At 40.0% G+C, this 14,940-nt stretch overlaps 1 protein-coding gene across 2 annotated transcripts in view; it reads right to left on the bottom strand.

The window, feature by feature from the left end:
* Positions 1-1,006: 1,006 nt before the first annotated feature.
* The window catches only part of mdn1 (midasin AAA ATPase 1), a 138,591-nt gene continuing 124,657 nt past the window's right edge, over positions 1,007-14,940 (bottom strand). The window contains exons 91-102 of one of the 2 annotated variants that reach the window (XM_077711400.1): positions 13,790-13,891; positions 13,468-13,666; positions 12,147-12,317; positions 9,478-9,629; positions 9,197-9,289; positions 8,714-8,829; positions 8,372-8,546; positions 6,988-7,061; positions 6,434-6,548; positions 2,971-3,037; positions 2,652-2,794; positions 1,007-1,607 (exon numbers count right to left, since the gene is read on the bottom strand). In XM_077711400.1, the coding sequence (XP_077567526.1) occupies positions 1,425-1,607; positions 2,652-2,794; positions 2,971-3,037; positions 6,434-6,548; positions 6,988-7,061; positions 8,372-8,546; positions 8,714-8,829; positions 9,197-9,289; positions 9,478-9,629; positions 12,147-12,317; positions 13,468-13,666; positions 13,790-13,891 (1,590 nt within the window). In that variant the 3' untranslated portion in view covers positions 1,007-1,424. The remainder of the gene's footprint in view (positions 1,608-2,651; positions 2,795-2,970; positions 3,038-6,433; positions 6,549-6,987; positions 7,062-8,371; positions 8,547-8,713; positions 8,830-9,196; positions 9,290-9,477; positions 9,630-12,146; positions 12,318-13,467; positions 13,667-13,789; positions 13,892-14,940) is intronic. The other variant, XM_077711401.1, reaches the window with a different exon arrangement.

Below are 14,940 nucleotides of genomic sequence, written 5' to 3'. Positions count from 1 at the left end.
GCGTTAAGCGGTCCTTCATGGGTTTGTGCGCCGGTAATGCCTTCTCTGCCACGATGAATGTCTGCCTGGGCATCTTTTTCCAAAAAAGACCAGTTTCATCACAGTTGAAAACTTGCTGGGGGATGTAACTTTACTTGGCGATAATCAAGGCTAAAGTCTTGATGCGTCCTTCTGCTTAAGAATGGTGGAAATGGTTGACGTATTCCTCTCGTATTGCCTAGCGAGCTCAGTAACACGTACCCCACTCTCATATTTTTCAATTATTTCGCATGTCCGATCCATAGTAATATTGTTTACCTGGTATGTAAATGTAACCAATGCAGGGGAAAAAGCGGGCGGGTGGGGAAATAAAAAGTCCGCCCAGTGATCGTAGAAATATTTTATAGACGAAAGAGAAGCAAAAAAGACAGTGCCATAGCCACCTGTCTTGGTCGCATCACGAAATGTTGATCGTATCTTGGGCGAATTATTCGATCAAAATTTTCGTCGTAAGACAAGAATCGGAGTGGTATATGTGTATATATACGTGTATATATATACGTATACGCGCGCGCGTATACACAGGCGCGCACACAGGCGGGTACACACAGGCGGGCGCACGCACAGGCGGGCGCACGCACAGGCGGGCGCACACAGGCGCGCACACACTCGCGCGTATACACACGCATATACAAACACACACGTATACACACACACGTATACACACGTATACAAACACACGTATGCACACACGTATACACACACAAGATTTCTGTAAATGTACATATTCCGTGCGTGACTTTTATTGTAAAGGTCACAAACTTAAAAGAAACAGCTGACACATGAACGACAGAAGTTTTGTCAATCTAGTATACATTTTAGCACCGGCTGAAGCGACACAACACGGCACCACAACACAAGACAACGCACGTACACACGAACACAATCATGCAATCTGGCGTACCAAGTTACTAAACCACTTAACTGCTTTAGTTGAAAATTAAAATGAAGCTTCAACACGCCGAGATTGCATTAACTTTTTATTTTTCGGAATTAATTTTTATCATGATTAAAACAAATTTGTCTAGCCACTACAAAAGTGATACATGTACATTTCAATGACAGATTATCTGCTGAATGTGTGTAAATCTGATGTGCTTTAAAATTCTGACTATCATATCCCCCCAAAAAAGAATTGTAATTTATTAACCCAAGGGATTTTTTGTTTGCGCTGTTGAGGAAATTTCAAGTGAATTTGTATTATAGTAAAGTTTGGGTGGAGCACAGACAAAGTAAAATCTCAGTTTAGATTACCACATGATGTTCAAAATGAATATGAATTCACACTTACTAGAACATTTTTGACAAACATGATAATACAAATTTATAGCAGTCATTTTTTGTTTGGAGTAAACATGCCCAAGAAATGCATTTTCTGTTTTATCTCACTTATAAGTGGTGACAAGTTCAAACCACTGTCTCAGTGCATCGCTCAGGGTTTCTGGCAAGGAATTGACATTTCGCAGGATAATGTAAAAAGGGAAAGGAAACTCCTCCATATAGGAACGGATCACTGGTACTTCTCCTGGCCCTTGAAATACTGGCACCTTGATGTCCAGGATAGAGTTCTGCATCAGAGAAACACAGACAAATGAGTATACTGTTTCTTTCATGTGCTGGCGATGATCAATAATCTGGATTAATTACTTGTGACTCGGCCAATAAAAATGCATGTTTTTAATGAAAAATATCTCATAAAAAGTCATCCTTTGAATTGGCAAAAAAAAACTAAAAACAAAAATATGGAGATCTCAGTTCTATCGGGATCATATCTACAAACTACAAACTAAGATAAGTAAGATCTTTCATTTGCTCAGTAAAACTTGACTTGAATAACTTGAAAAATGTACTTAGTTTTAATACATTAAAGTTGATCTCATTATTTGGGAGGGTTAGGGACTCAACTTATTCCAAAATCACAAATACCGTATTTTCACATCTATAGCGGGCACTTATCTAAAATGTGCTTTAAAATGTGGTGCCTAAAGTGCAGCTTGTTTATGAATTAAATTAGAAATGTTGTATGACTCAGACCGCTGGACTGACTGGTTTCATTTTTTGCCGACACGCTCCTTATTGCGATCAACCCGGCGGACGTTCAACAAGCATTATGGTGAATTCATTCAAAACAACTGTCCCAAACTGATCACTTACTTTTTGCCCTGCAAATTACTGAAACGTATATGTCCAAAGGCCTAGAGACAGCTGTCAGTTTTGCATGTCTGTATTTAAGACACACTCACTGGTCATTCGACTAGAGTTGCAAGAACACTGTTCGAACTCTCACTCTCCACTTTGCAGTTTGGTAATAAACCTTTTTCCTATTAAATTGATCTCACTCTTTCTAAACCTGCTCCTAAAGTTGTATTTTAGTTCTATCAAGTAGCACCACCAATTTTGTTATACGTAGCTGTGTATGATGGCAATAAAGGCTTTTGACTTGACTTTGATTAGATTAGAACTTCATTTCAACCCGTATTCAGGAAATTTCTTGGTTCTCAGTGGTTCTTAATTTTTCTTCCGACTGCGGATTGGTAAAACGTTTCTTATTTATGCTTTAGTTAACATTAAGCAATGCAATATCAGTCAGAATAAAATTCCAAAGAACTCACCCGTGAGTTGGGATTATCAACCACCACAAAAATTAGGAACACATTAGCACTGCTTGCAGCTTGTACTGCTGCTATTACTCGTTCCTTTCCTTCCAGGAAGAGTCCCCTACCATCTGATACTATTATAAGAAGCTGGGCCGTCTCTGTGAAAAGATATTAGTGTAAGAAAGTACCCGTTAAAAAAAAAAAAGCACAAATAAGCATGATGTACAATTTTCAATCATTTTGACGCCAGAAGTTCAAAAGTGTAGCTGCGTCTTTCTCACTGCTAAGCGAGAACCATGAGCAAACTATTTATGAATGAACTGCAAAGAATTACCTGAATTTTTTGCACTTGAAACGTGTTTTCTTGCTGCAATAAGCATCTCGGTTGCACTCTCCAAGAACTACAAAAGAGGCAAAAAAATAAAAGTTACAATGAATGAAATTCCTCATTTTGAGGATATGATTTTGATTTGATTGATTACATCAAGGTTGTGTGGTGACCCAGAGACCTCGAAACGATTGAAACTTTGGATGGAGTTTAGGTTGTTCATGTTGCCATGACTACTTCTATTGGGGTAGACCTGCCAACTGGTTTAATAATTGTTTGTTCATGTCCAGCCAATGTGGCCAAACTGGTTTTACAATTGTTTGTTAGGACAGTGGAATGTAGGACAAGCCAACTAGCTGACCTTGCAATTGTTTGTTCGCACTACGAATTGGAAGATAGCTAACTAGCTGGCCTTGCAATTGTTTCCTTATATTGTGGAATATGGCCAACTCACTTTGGAACTGTTTGTTCGAAACGCGCAATATAAGATAGGCTGCGGCAGTTTGTGTGTGCTATAAAAATATCGTGTTTGCATACAACTTAGACATGCTAATGTCTAACCATATTAGCCCAAAGTTTTGTTTACATAAGCTCTGTCCTACATCACTGTCTTAGAAATATTACCCTTTAGTTCCTATAAAAAGACTGAGCTCTGTTCATTCAGAGAGAATTGCGAAGAAGGCAGGCTGTGAGAGGTTCACAGCTGTCGGAGCATTCTCCAACCATTCTGCAGTCCGGTAATAAACCTATTTCCTATTTAAATTGATCTCACTCGTTCTTAACCTGGTCCTGAAGTTGTATTTTCAGACCTATCACTTCCTCAGCCGCTTTTGAATAAATGATAGGTATGCACAACATTTGACTGCTGTTTTATCACGATCCAAATAAAATATATGTTCTCATGTAAGTTTGTATGCACAACATTTGAATGCTGCTTTATCATGATACAAATAAAATATATGTTCTCATATGAGTTTGTCTTTTTTTTAGGACATTACAAGCTCTTGAAAAAAGGAAATGTTTTAATTTATCACCGTCCCTGCCCTCAGGTTCATATACAAGGTATGGCCAAAAGTTCTGAGAATGACACAAATGTTACATTTTCACAAAGTCTGTTCCTTCAGGGTTATTAGGTGTTTGCCAGATATTTTGTATGGTATGATGACATACAATGAGAAGCATTTCACAAGTATCAAAAGCTTTTATTGAGAATGACATGCAATAGGTCAACATTTGCAGTGTTGACACTTCTTTTTCAAGACCTCTGCAATTCTCCCTAGCATGCTGTCGATCAACTTTTAAACCAAATCCTGACTATAATCAATGCTTGTGTTTGTCGGAATGTGTGGGTTTTCTGATTGTCCGCCTGCCTCCTGAGGATTGACCACAAGTTTCCAATGGGAGTAATATCTGGAGTTCCTCGTTCCCTAATATATATTTTTATAACCTTTGCTTCATGGCAAGATCCTCCATCATGCTAAAAAAGGAATTATTCATCACCAAATTTCCCCTAGGTGATTGTGAGAGAGGTTCAATTAATGCCATTAAAGTCCAGCAAGCGACAGGATTGTCTCCTGAAGTCAGCTTGCTCAGAAATGGCAGCAAGCAGGTGTGAGTGCATCAACACGCTCAGTAAGGCCAATACTTTTGGAGGAAGGCCTGGTGTCAAGGAGGGCAGCAAAGAAGCCACTTCTCTCCAGTAAAAAAACAAGGGGCAGACTGATATTGTGGAGAAGTTACAAGGACTGGACAGCTGAGGACTGCGGTAAGGTCATTTTCTCTGAGGAATCTCCCTTACGATTGTTTGGGGCATCTGGAAGAAGGCTTGTTTGGAGAAGAGGTGAGTGCTATTATCGGACTTTTCTCATGCCAACAATGAGGCCTCCGGAGACCATTCATTTGTGGTGTTGCTCTTCGGTCAAGGGAGTAGGCTTTCTCACAAAGTTGCCTAAAAACAGCGATGATCAATTAATCGGACCAGAACGTCCTACGAGAGGACCTTCTCCCAACCATCCAGGGGCAATTTGGTGATAAAGAATGCTTTTTCCATCACGATGGAGCAACTTGCCATAAAGCAAAGGTCATAACAAAATGGCTTAGGGAACAATACATTCATATTTTTGGGCCCTTGGCCAGCAAACTGTCCAGATCTTAATCCGACTGGGAACTCAAGAGGCTCGAGGACATTCAGCAACCCACAAATTCTGCTTAAGTCCAAGCATAGATTATGCAAGAATGGAAGGCCAACATTAAGGATTTTGTTCAGAAGTTGATTGAATGCATGCCAGGGCGAATTGCAGAGGTCTTTAAAAAGAAGTATCAATACTGCAAATATTTTTCTTTTTTTCCATTAAAAGTCCAGGATGGGTTCTTTTTGCAAACGCAGCACAGATCTGGCCCCTCTCCTCATTAATGGAGTATGCATAGACAGGGTTCAGTCCTTCTTATTCCTAGGGGTCCACTTTACAGACAAGATCTTGTGGTCTACCACAGCCACCGCAGTGGTGAAGAAGGCCCAGAAGCTACTCCATTTCCTGAGGGTACTCAGGAGGAACAACTTGGACACTAAGCTTCTAGCAACCTTCTATACAGCCACTGTGGAGAGCATCCTGGCCTACTGCATTACAGTGTGGTACGCTGGAAGCAAGGCAGCAGAAAGAAGGCCATGCAGAGGCTTATCAACACTGCCCAGAAGATCATCGGCTGCTCTCTGCCCTCGCTACCTCAGCAGAGCCTCAGCAGAGCCAGGAACATTGTCAGGGACCAATACCACCCTGGTCACAACCCATTCCAGCTGCTGCACTCTGGCAGACGCTACATGTCTCACAAAGCACGGACAAATAGATTTAAGGACAGTTTTTTCTCACAGCCACCAGGAGTCAGAACTTGAGTTAGCACGACACACAATCCCTTCTGTACAATCACTTCAGGGCGTGCAATATCTTAGAAATCTGCAATATTTTAGAATTCACCTAGCCGGGATATGACTTTTCATACTTTTATATTACTATTTATGATTTTTTTTTCTGGGAAGACACACTTTGAAAAGCTTGGAGTAGCTAGATTTGAAGTAGTGGACTCAGCACACAGCTTTGGAACAACCCTGTGTTGAGCCTGCAGGGGGATGAGAGGTGGCGACCCAGCTTCAAGCGCTGGGGTCGGCTGACTCTATCCAGGAGCAGGTGGAGGGTGGGAGTCCCAGGTTTGACAACATAGGGAATAAGCATTTATTAATGGCTCAATACATCTCTTTTTTGCATGCATATTTCATCCAAATAATGATATATTTTGACGATTGTCAAAGTTGCTAGGGGGTAGTAACAAAGACCGTTGAACGAATTATGCTAATTCAATGTAAAATATACTCGCTGCTACAGCAATAAACTAGGACACCCCTGTGATACCTTGTGAGGAAAAAAACAGCACAGAAGTTGATTTGTTACAATGAAACAAAATCAAGGATTCATACTTGAGCTATTCTGGTCTTCTTCTGCTGGAATTTACATAATTGGAGAATCCGTGCTCCAGAATTGTCATTGAATTGCTCCTGGAAAGGGTGGAGAAGCTGCACCTGCTCACCAAAACTATGGAAGGCAAAGTAATATTAGATTAACAGTAAATAAAAGAATAACTGTCCATAACATGTTTATTCATAATGGTGTATGAATACTCCAAAATAATAACAAGTACAGTGTTCCCCCGCTATTTCGCAGTTCAGCTACCGCAGACTCAGAGCTTCGCGGATTTTTTTTTGGGAAAAAAAAATACAAATATTACATTGAAACAACATATTTTACAGTTTTTTTTTTCATAACATGAATTTCACTCTCTATACCCGAATTTTTTTTTAAATTAAAAAAATAATTAATTTTTTTGGAATTAAATTCAAATTAAGCATTTTTGAAGGGGAATCCCTACTTCGAGCAAATTCACTTATCGCGGGTGATCACGGTCCCCATTAACTGCGATAACCGAGGGAACACTGTAATGGCAAACATTTCTTGTATAAGAAAACAATGGTACCTGTAAACAGACAGTTGTCCGGCTTCCAAAAGGGAAAGAGCATTTACAATCACTGACAGGGATTCAAATGCCAGCTGAAAAAGGACGATATGCAAAATTAAATGAGGAAAAGTATACGTTGCGGAATTAGGTCTAAATAAATCATTAAGTGATGTCTAATGCCTTAAAAGGGACTCATATAACGCGCTTATGCAAGCCCCCTCAAATCTTGTAAAACATCTCAGGAAAGCGGTGCGTGTTTTCCAAATAAGGACATAGGATTGCAGAGGCACCCTGCTTGTATCTGGCTATATAAGACGAGCGCGTTCAATAAAGATCGGGTTCTTCGTCCTAAAGCAGAAAGAGCAGAATGTGCAGATTTTTACTACCATATACATAGTTCAGTTCCAACTCATGCAGTTGGGTTCTAAATGTGAAAACTGTAAATAGCTTTTGGTTCTGTTTGTTAAATTATTTTAATGTTGAAAGATTTTTAAATGTTGTTTATACTGTGGTATGGAAGGAAATGTTTTTTTTAATACCAGAACAGTCATGAATGCAAAATAAATTGTCAAAGTATTCCCTGGAATGTATTTTTTTCATTCAGAAAACGGCAACAATAACCTATTCCAAGGACACCAAGCAAGTGGTAACCAGAATGAATACAAAAAAATAACCAGTATGATCCAAAAGCAGGCGGCCTGAGTGGTTAGCATGTCGGCCTCTGGGGTCCCGGGTTCAAATCCAGGTCGGTCCACCCGTGTGGAGTTTGCACATTCTCCCCGGGGCTGCGGGGGTTTTCTCCGGGTACTCCGGTTTCCTTCCACATTCCAAAAACAAACAACGTACGCTGAATGGACACTGTTGCCCCTAGGTTTGAGAGTGAGTGCAAATCGTTCCCTAGGTATGGATTTGACTAGGGTATGGATTTGAGTGTGAATGGTTGTCTGCTTGTGCCCACCGATACAGCGTGTCCCCCGCATCTTGCCCGAAGTCAGCTGGGATAGGCTTCAGCACCCCCACACAAAACGTAGTATGGTAGTCATTATAGGGGTGATTCTACTTTGCCGCTTTTTGATCCATGTGTGGTCTACATTCTTCGCGATATTAGAGGAATTACTGTACACAGAAACTCCCAGGCGCAACCGCATGACCCCACGAGCTGATATAGCAGCCGGGAAAATTACCAACTTTGTTTGTATTTGATTTGTTGCATATCGCAATAGGTGGTTTGCAAAAACTTTGTGTTATACCCAAACAAAAGGATAAAATAGCTGGCAGCGAAAACGTTTAAGAGGAAAAGCAAGAGAGGAATCGAGGGAGACATTGGCAGGGAAAAACGGATGCTATACAGGTCTGTCAATCGACACTTTCAATCGAGTAGTAGTTAGGAAGCCGGTCTTGCCTGTTTGGAGTGGTTGTCCACCATACTGGAAGAATCATCCAAAGCCAGGCAGATCTGGTAATCTCTTTTGCTGGGCTTGGACCTTCTTAACCAGATCTTGTCTTTGCGAAATTGACTAGCAATGTATGGGATCACTTTTCTCATGTTGAGGCGTTTTCCTGTTCGATAATCACCTCTGTGGAATAGCACAAAATTGAAAATGCACATTTATTTATTTAATTATGACAAAGAGCATGGCTGTACAGTTGTACAGCATTAAATTTCAAAGTAGCTTGGTGCAGCTGTTATTTGTTGTTAACACATTTTGTAAAGTCAAAGTCTGTATGTTACGGATCTACCAACCTGAGTTTTGCAGCCTGTGTTGGTTCCAAAATAAGGCGTAGCTGCTCAGACAATTGCTGGGACAGGGGTTGGGTCATTGTTTGGTACTGATGCCACATGTGTGCTGCCCTACCCTCCTGGACCATAAATAATAATCAATTATTAAATGTTTTAAAATAATGCTTTAATAGCTAACTAGAACTTTGCTTATTGGATAAACAATCAGCCGTGACCGGATGTTTGAATATAATTTTGAGAGCTGTTTTCAACATTAAACTGACATTTGCATTTATTGCATAAGACTGGCGACCAGACGTCCAGCCGACCAGACGTCTGGTCGCCGGACGACTGGTCGGCCAGACGTCTGGTCGCCAGTCTTATGCAATAAATGCAAATGTCAGTTTAATGTTGAAAACAGCTCTCAAAATTATATTCATGAGGAAAAAAATCCAATTAATTTCATTAATAGAAGTCCGACGGTACTTTGAGGACATTCGTACACACCTCTTCGAGTGTTCCTGGTTTAAGTGTGTGACACAATGATAACTGCGCTTCCATCTCCCTCCTGATGTCCTCTGGGTCTCTCTCTAACTTCTGCTGAAAATTGAGATGCACAAACATTAAGAAGCACACACACACACACGTTAAATACACTGACAAAATGTAACGAGTACAACTTGGATTCAAATGAAAATGACCTAATTATAAAACATAGCTTAATGTGTATATTGTGTCCTTTTTGGTTTATATATGAAGTATTTCAATAAACAGCAACTTCCAACAACCTGCATTGAGTCTATGAACAGCTCAGGAAGTGTGTGATAGGTAGATTCTGACTTTCTCTTTGCGCTCTCTCCATCGCTGGGGTTCCAACTGTCCTTCCATTTGTCCTCGTCTCTTTCCTTTCCTTGCAAATGTAGCTCCACATTCTCTTTACCTGAATGAAAATACTTTAGTTATATACGTTTGTGCAAAAAACAGATTTTTGTAGGCGAAATACGGTCTGATAAATTATTGCCGTGATGAGATATTAAAAACAACACAAATGAGCCACATTAATCACTAAAGTAGTGTCAATTTAATTTAATAGAGCACATGAAATGTTTATTCTTCAAAAAAACACAATCTGGATTAAATATGATTTAAAAAAACAAGATGTAATCACAATGTATAACATATTTAAAGCTTGTTGAGTGTAGAATATGAAATATCTTGGAAATGTAATGCTATTTTCTTCTTTTTGTTCATTCCTATTATCAATGAAATCATGTAAGTATTCAAACTAACCAATCTTTTTAGCTGCTTCTCAACACAGTGCTGTTTTTTTTCTGCAAATTCAACCTTGTATCTTAGGACTCATCATTCTTTTTTGTTAACTCTGGTTGTCTTGGGGTTGAAATGATAAGCAGGCCTGGGACATTCCAGCTCTGGTTTTCGAGCCTGGAATCATGAGGGATCCTAATATTTTTCTCAAGCACCTGAGTGATAAGATTTAATTGCCAAGACTAGATAGCCATGGAAAACAACTCAATATTTGCAAGTTCCTTCTAATCTGAAACATGCCCACAAATATTTAAATTAACGCCCACTTTTGCATGCTGGAAAGAAGATATGAACTAGAGTCAGATGTGTTGCAGAGGTATGTTAACAAAGACAGGCTAACACCATCCAGAGACATTTTAAACTCTAGGCGGATCTCATCCACCCCCAGGACCTTGCCACAGAGGAGCTTTTGGTGACTTCAACCCAAGAGATAAGAGAGTCCATCCGAGAGTCTGCTTTCTCATGGCAAGGCGCATCGGTGGAATTGAGGAGGTCCTCAAAGTATTTGGCCCACCAATTCAAAACATGTGCGTAGAGCTCGAGACAGAATTTCTTAGCCTCATGTACTAGCTCAGGGGCTTTCCCAACCAGAGAGGTGAGATTACAAGTCCAAAGAGCCAGTTTATGCAGTCGGGGATTGGACTGCCAAGGATCCCTACTGTGGCTCCTGCCCAACTGTTGGCGCACCGGACCTCTTCGGGCTGTTCCCGGCCTGGTCCAATGGATGTAGGCCCGGCCACAAGGCGCTTGGCATCGCACAACCTCCTCCGGATTAACCATTATTCAGATAACATTGATTAATTTATTCTGAAACCCATACTCTAATACTTTACTCTTCCACATTTGTTTTTCGTTAAAAGCTAGATTTCAAGGATAAAGTGAAGCAGGGATACAGACCCTATCTGTATGTGTGGTTCAACCCCCCTGAAAAATAATTAATCAGTGAAACTGTATATAAAAAAAGTTTTTAAAATTATAAAATTTGGAAGAATCAAGATCAATGTTCCCTCTAATTTTCCGTTTGTCTGGGCACACCAAGTACCAGTGTGAGCAACATCATCATTGCTTGCTATGGGCGCACACCAGTATCACAACTGCCAAAAGCAGGTGCATGTCTACTACACATAAATTATTTAGAAAAAATAAAATATAATGAATATCTATGAGCAGCCTAGCGGATGAGTGGGTCGCACGTCAGCCTCACAGCTCTGGGGTCCTGGGTTCAAATCCAGGTCAGTCCACCTGTGTTGAATTTGCATATTCTTGCTGGGCCTGCGTGGGTTTTCACTTAGTACTCCATTTTCCTTGTGTTCTGCGATCGGTTGGCCACCGATACAGGGTGTCCCCCTCCCCTGGCCCAAAGTCATCAGGGATAGGCTCCAGCACTCCCCACGAGTGATGAAGTGGATAAAGCGGTTCAGAAAATTAATGAAAAAATATCTATGAATAAAACATCTTCATAAATGCCATTAGAATATGCCCAAATCCGACTTAAATTTTACCTTATTTTACACATCTGTCCTCACTTCTCAATCTCGTTCAAATGACTTTTCTGCTGAACATGTCACTTGAGATAGTCAAGTTTCGATTAATATGCAATATTTTTCCATGATTTTGCTTTGATTTATTTAATAAGGGATAGCACATATTAATGAATATATATTCATGTTAATGAACATATATATGTAAGATTGTAGCCGAGAGCTAATTTCCATTTATAGTCCATTGTGTAGGTTAAAGACAAAGGATCACACATACTAGACACAAGCACGCACGCACACAACCACACACAGCAGATTTAGACAGTTCTCACTCGATTTCACCGCTTGTTCTTCTATTTGCACAGTAGAGTAAAAAGGAATGTATTAGGAAATATTAAAATGTAATTAAAAAAAAGATAGAAGGGCTGTAAAACACGAAAAACATGAGGGGAGGGGGAAAAAGTTTGGATTTTGTTGTGCGGGCCTTATGATTGCTGCTGGACAGAGAAAACGAGAGTAGTGCGCAAATGCGCATGCGCGCAGCTTAGACGGAACATTGATCAAGATTGGGGGCATGGCCTTAAATGGGGACATTAGGAAAAATAACACAAAAACAAGCACATAATGTATGTCAGAGGCACAGTAAACACCTGGCTGTGGCAAGGCCTTCATTGTATCCAGTTGGTTTTGTCTCAACTCCTCGAATTCAGCAGGTTTTAAGTCCTCAACTTTATCATCTGTTTCCATTGAAAGGTCCTCATCCTGATTTTCATCCTTGTCCTTGTGATGCTCTGTTGTCACTTGATCTGCATTAGCGACATCTAGGCACATTCGACAATATTTATATTTAGATATTGATTTATATTTACATTTAGTACCGTATTTTCACACCTATAAAACGCACCGTGTGATTGGGGGCAGTCTCATTTGCGGGTATATTTTCATTTTTTTTGTCAGTACAGTACATTGGACGCCTCGCCCGATAAGGCTCGTGCATGACAGTAGGCTAGCGTATGTTATACAAGCCGCTACTGTATGTTATGCTATTTGCTAGCATATCTTATGCCATCTGCTAGCGTATGTTTAGCTTGGCACTAGCACATTTTTTTAAGACAGAACAAGCAAAACTAAGTTTGATGATGCTTTATTGAGGGCAAATGTACACTCATACGAAGAGTTCGGCGTTTAACATGCTAGGCTCCACTGTCAGTCATAGTTGTGTATTCTGAAAACTTTGGCTGGCCGACTCTTGAGTCCAGTCATCCCCAATCAATTGTAACTCGCGACATGGATAACTCCCAAGCCATTGATTCTCCTCGCTGTTATATTGGCATCAACAATTCATTCCAAATCATCACGTAACTCGTGTGACACTTCCTGCCCAAAATACAATGTTGGCCATCCGTTAGAGATGTTAAATTGTGTTCGTTCCATGACTTCAGTCCATTTTGCAAGCATTCACACCAGCATTGTGTCTTTAAGTATTGAGTGTTTTTGAGGGTTAAAAGTGCTGCAAGCACACGGAAGTCAAATGCCTTGGGATGTTTTGAATGGATTTACCCTAATACTTGGAATGCACGGGGAGGCTATTTTTAGGGTGAACGTCTGGGTTGATCACAATAAGTAGCGTGCCGTCAAGAAATAAAACCAGTCACTCAAGCGGTCAGGGCCATACAAAAATTGATTTTAGTGCACAGACTGATTGGGCGCATCGAGAAAATGTTACTTTTAAGTGTGCCCTATAGGTGTCAAAATACGGTACATAAACATTACATCTTAAGTTTTTTTTTGTATATTAATTCCTGTATTGTGCTGATAACAAGTTTTCAATCTCTGATTTATGAGCAGAAACTCTTACATCTTTACCATGGGGTCCACAGACAAACAGTTGACAACAAAGAACTGTTTGTCTGTGGACCTCTTTGGGGTCTTTTACTGATTTAGGGTTGGAAACTTGATTAGACTACTGACCGTATGTTTGACTATCATGGGCTACATCTCCTTCATTGATGTGCTCATACAGGTTGGACTGTATTGGGGTTTCATGTTGCCTGCTATCTTGTGAATGGTTGTGAGAGTTCTCCATTGTACGAAGACGCTTGTTAATAAGTTCATTGTAGTCCCCCGTCGAACGTTCATTGTCTGCTTGTCCTGGTTTTCTTTTAAAGCTCTGGGAGAGAAACCATTTTAAATGATTAAAATAAGAAAATGAAATAAACCACATTTGCAAACAAATGAAATTTAACAAATATTTCAAAAGAAATTAAAAAAATAGTTCATTTAAAGACTATACCTGAGTATTGTTCTGTATCGATCTCGGAGCAGAAATCCTTGCAGTGAGCGCTGACTGGTGACCGGCTGGTTCGTTGGTGTCTGCTGCTCCGTTCCCTTGCTCCTATCATAAAAATTACATGGCAAATTACGAGGCGCCTTTTGAAAATTTACCCGCAACTGAGAATGGGCCCTTTCAGACGGTGCGTTTTAAAGGTGTGAAAATACAGTAAATTCCTCGATATGCTGAAGGCAGGTAATAAGTGTGCCCATGTAGCAAGGCATAACGGCAAGAAAGAAGAACAGAACATTTGGAAGACACCCATAGTATCCTTTTACTTTTCAAAGGACAACAAGCGAATGTAACCACGAGGAATAAAATCCCCATTAAGATGGAAAATGCCCTATCGGTCTGGATATCGGACTGTAAGGGAAACAGAATCCTCTGGATACCAACATGATTAAAACCAAAGCAGTCAAAACAACCATTAACCTAGTTTTTTGGATTTCAAGCATTGGCCTGTTTTTTGGATTTATTTAAAGCACAGAGGAACTATTTTCACAGTGAGTACAGTATTTAATATATTTACAACTTTCGTGGTCTTACTCCGCCGGTAGGTGCCGAGAGGACGCCAATTTCAGGTTGGGCTTCATGGAACCACAGCTCTTTCGAGGCTTTGGGAGGCCAATGGACACAGCCAGTGGGAAAATATAAAATATCGTATACTACAAAAAATATTTCAATTTTTAAGATTTCGGGTTTATAAACATGGATTTTCTTTCATATGTAGGGACATTTTTTTTTACCATTTGAGGCCTTTGCTAACCTGAATATTTCTTATGTAGAGAATATTGAAAGTATTGTAAGAAGTAACACTAACACAGTATATCACAATTTCAATATGTTGTCACATCCTTAGCGGATTCAGCGGTATATTAGGCCATCCCACACTTGCTTCCGGTCAAATTTATTTATTGATTATTTATTTGTGCGTTCATAATGAAGCTTTGAATCTCATAACGTATAATAACAATTAAGGCTTTCAATTAGAAATCAAATACAAGATCCCCGTCACCACCTTTCTGATCTCATCAAGAGCAACCCCCACAACTGACCATTCCGTTCCTGTTCTAACCTTCACTTTTTTGTTTCCTGTGCCAACTTGGTACCTT

This window comes from Stigmatopora nigra, unplaced genomic scaffold (genome assembly GCF_051989575.1).
Source record: "Stigmatopora nigra isolate UIUO_SnigA unplaced genomic scaffold, RoL_Snig_1.1 HiC_scaffold_26, whole genome shotgun sequence".
NCBI lineage: Eukaryota > Metazoa > Chordata > Actinopteri > Syngnathiformes > Syngnathidae > Stigmatopora > Stigmatopora nigra.
The sequence above is the reverse complement of the archived record's forward strand: the minus strand, read 5'-3'. Positions and strand labels throughout refer to the sequence as shown.